At 34.8% G+C, this 3,824-nt stretch overlaps 1 protein-coding gene across 1 annotated transcript in view; it reads left to right on the forward strand.

The window, feature by feature from the left end:
• The window catches only part of LOC106476975 (bromodomain adjacent to zinc finger domain protein 2B-like), a gene marked incomplete at its 3' end in the record, with an annotated part of 11,171 nt that extends 7,424 nt beyond the window's left edge, over positions 1–3,747 (forward strand). The window contains exons 6-7 of the mRNA XM_013937588.1: positions 592–651; positions 2,307–3,747. Coding sequence (XP_013793042.1) covers positions 592–651; positions 2,307–3,747 — 1,501 coding nt within the window. The remainder of the gene's footprint in view (positions 1–591; positions 652–2,306) is intronic.
• Positions 3,748–3,824: the final 77 nt, after the last annotated feature.

Below are 3,824 nucleotides of genomic sequence, written 5' to 3' on the forward strand. Positions count from 1 at the left end.
CCTTCATTCTTGTTTGTTGTACTCAAATTGTCTATTGTCTATAGAACTAATCAGGAAAGTTTCTCCTTCATTCTTGTTTGTTGTACTCAAATTGTCAGTTGTCTATAGAACTAATCAGGAAAGTTTCTCCTTCATTCTTGTGTATTGTAAACAAAATGTTGATTATTTGTATAATTACACAGGAATGTCTCTTATTCATTTGTGTTTGTTGTACTCAAATTGTCTATAAAAATAATCAGGAAAACTTCCTCATCATTCTTGTGTGTTGTGAAGAAACTGTCAATTATTTGTAGAACTAGCAAGGAAAGCTTCTTCTTGTTTGTTATAAACTGTAGATTCCAAGATGGTAGACTGATGCCTGAATGATTTTGTTCTCTGTATTATATTTTTTGATTACTGTATTGAACATAGAAACAATAACACTTCTTGAGAGTTCACACAAGTTAAATAATACAGTTTAGAAATAGTGGCTAAACCAGCATATGTTCATATCTAAAAACAGGATTTTTGGTTCATAATTAGATCTTTTGATACTTATTGTGAAGTATAAGTTTTGTTGTAATTATTTTATTATTTTACAACTCTGGATAGGATGAAGAACTTGGTTTGTCTAATGAAGAGTTAGAGAAGAAAATTGAAAAACTTTCAAAGGTAAACAATATTTAGTTTTTATTCTTAGGAAGTAGACTTGCTGATTTTACGATTATCATCTTGGTTACTGAACTACATTGTAAGGAAGCCACTTAGCCCACAACATTTAATACAGTTTCTAATTTAGATGGTTTTATTATATCGTAAAGTTGTCTCAGTTAATCATTACTGGTTAACCCATGATACTGTAGTTGATGTGGTCATGGTCTTCAACTGTTTGTTGTGTCAGTTAATCATTACTGGTTAACCTATGATACTGTAGTTGATGTGGTCATGGTCTTCAACTGTTTGTTGTCTCAGTTAATCATTACTGGTTAACCCATGATACTGTAGTTGATGTGGTCATGGTCTTCAACTGTTTATTATCTCAGTTAATCATTACTGGTTAACCCATGATACTGTAGTTGATGTGGTCATGGTCTTCAACTGTTTATTATCACAGTTTATCATTACTGGTTAACCTATGATACTGTAGTTGATGTGGTCATGGTCTTCAACTGTTTGTTGTGTCAGTTAATAATTACTGGTTAACCCATGATACTGTAGTTGATGTGGTCATGGTCTTCAACTGTTTATTATCTCAATTAATCATTACTGGTTAACCTATGATACTGTAGTTGATGTGGTCATGGTCTTCAACTGTTTATTATCTCAGTTAATCATTACAGTTTAACCCATGATACTGTAGTTGATGTGGTCATGGTCTTCAACTGTTTATTATCTCAGTTAATCATTACTGGTTAACCCATGATACTGTAGTTGATGTGGTCATGGTCTTCAACTGTTTATTATCTCAGTTAATCATTACTGGTTAACCCATGATACTCTAATTGATGTGGTCATGATGTGTTGACAAACTTGCCATTTAGAACCATCACTTTTACTAGTGTTTCTAATGTTACTAATTGAATATAATCATATGTAATGTTTCTCTGAACATTTCATGCTGATGAAAGCAGCAGTATTTCCTCTTCCGTATGATTATATGTATTGAAAACAATTCTTAAAACCTGGTGTTACAGTTTTGGAAGAGTTGACTAGTATTGTTTTTGTAGTATTATAAATTGACACCACAATACTTGTAATTTAGATTTTGTTTTACGTTATATTTTGGAGTAGTAATAGAACCAAAAACATATGTTGAAATGTTTAGGAAAAAAAACAGGAGAGCAGACCTTTCAAATAGCATTTTGAAACCACTATTGTAACTGAACCAGACAGCATTGTCAAAATTTACATTTAATAAGTAATACAGATAAAATGATATTTCCAATAATACCTTATTTAGTGGTGGGATTATATGGTTCACTATGTACAGTACATCCCTAGAGGAAGGTGTTTCCTCGTTATGATTACCTAAATTAAAACCATTCATAAGCTAGATTAATATTGATCTTACACCTAACACTGATGTTTGATGATGATGTTGGAAAGTCACGTGAGAATATGTACCAACCAGTGACGAATAAAATGTGGGTTGATATAATCAGAAACTGGTTTCTGAGCAAAGCTTGCTTGTAGTGTACATAGCTTGTGTATTTATAGTCATTACAATCAGAAAATTATTGACAAATATTATGAACATATCCCCTTTTGACCGTTAGATCAGTTTTAACACATTTTTCAAGTGTGATTTTTTTTTTTTTTGTCTGTAGCAACAAGCCCAGTTTCACAGTAAGTTAACCAAAGCAGCTCATACCATTCGAGGTACGTGTTTTGGTCAGGACCGCTATTGTCGTCTCTACTGGGTGACTCCGTGTGCCGGAGGTATTTTTGTTGAAGGGGTCGAGTCATCAGGGGTGGAAAATGAAAATATAGAAGAACAAGATAAAACACCAGATACAAGTTTGGAAAAACTAGAGAATAAAGAAAAATGTGTTGATAAAACACGAGACGAGAATGTGGTGGAAGAGAAACATGTAACACACACAGAATCAAAACTAAAAGAAGTAAATAGCAATGTATCAGAAGAACTGAAAGCTGAAGAGGAAAACTGTATCAAGATTGTACCACAGGTTATCCCTGGGAATGAAGAACAAAGTAAGTCTCTAGAATCAAAAGAAGAAAACTCTTTAATGAATACCAATGAGAATAAGGAAAAAGTGGAAAGTACAACCAGTAAAAGAGAACAAACACTTAAAACATCTGGTACTAATATTTCTTCTGATTCGCCTTCACATTATATTAATGTTAAGAAAGAATCGCCTACAAAACTGAAAAGTTCCTCTGAAGTTGTTGTTTTGCCAGAAATAGGTGATAAACTAACAAATTCTATCAAACTTGATATTCCAAACACTTCAACGAGTAGTGTTCCTAGTATTGAACAGAACTGGTTGCTTCATTCTCCTTTCTTTGCTTCAGTCCTTGCAGGCTCAATGCTCATGAATGGACCTTTATTACATGGCAGGGAATTAAATGGTAGCTACTTCAATCTTCCTAAAATTGAACCTCCAGTTTCTAGTTCATCATATGGTCCACTGTTAGGGTTAAACCCTACCTTTTTGTCAGCAGAACAAATGCTCAAAACCTTGTCAGAGAAACAGTCTACCCAGAAACCCTGGTTTAGTGTTCTTCCTAGAATGCCTTGTGATAATACCTCAATAACTCAAGGATCACCTTGTAAACATACTCCTTCCAAGAGCTCCGAAGAGACACACAGAACTTTGTCAAATAGTTCTCAGCCACCAACAACCTCGCACAGCCAAAGCACTCCTATCAGTTCCATGGCTGGACATAGTTCTCCTGCTGCAGCCCTGGCTCTTGCTAACCTCCATCTGGGAATCTTGAATGGATTTCCACCGCCTTTAATACCAAATCCACTTCTTAATCCCTCTGTGATGAATTCTCTTTACACAACAACAGAACCATCACGCCTGACATCCACACCAAATTCTTTAGGTACCTCTGTAACTCCATCTGTAAACCCTCCCTCATTCTGCTCTACCCCCTCTACTGTTCCATCTCCATCCTCCACTCCTGGTCCTGTACCATACGGATCTTATTCCAACTGTTCTATAGAAGACTCACCTCAAGTTCAACAGAGACTACTGACAGAAAAACTGAGCCAGTATGCAACTCCTCGTGTAATACCAAAAGGTAATGTTAATCTGTGTTACATAGGTTAGAGACAACCACAGATTAACATTACCTTTTGGTATTTGTCTCTAACCTAT

The sequence above is a fragment of the Limulus polyphemus genome, unplaced genomic scaffold (assembly GCF_000517525.1).
Source record: "Limulus polyphemus unplaced genomic scaffold, Limulus_polyphemus-2.1.2 Scaffold12368, whole genome shotgun sequence".
Taxonomy (NCBI): Eukaryota; Metazoa; Arthropoda; class Merostomata; order Xiphosura; family Limulidae; genus Limulus; species Limulus polyphemus.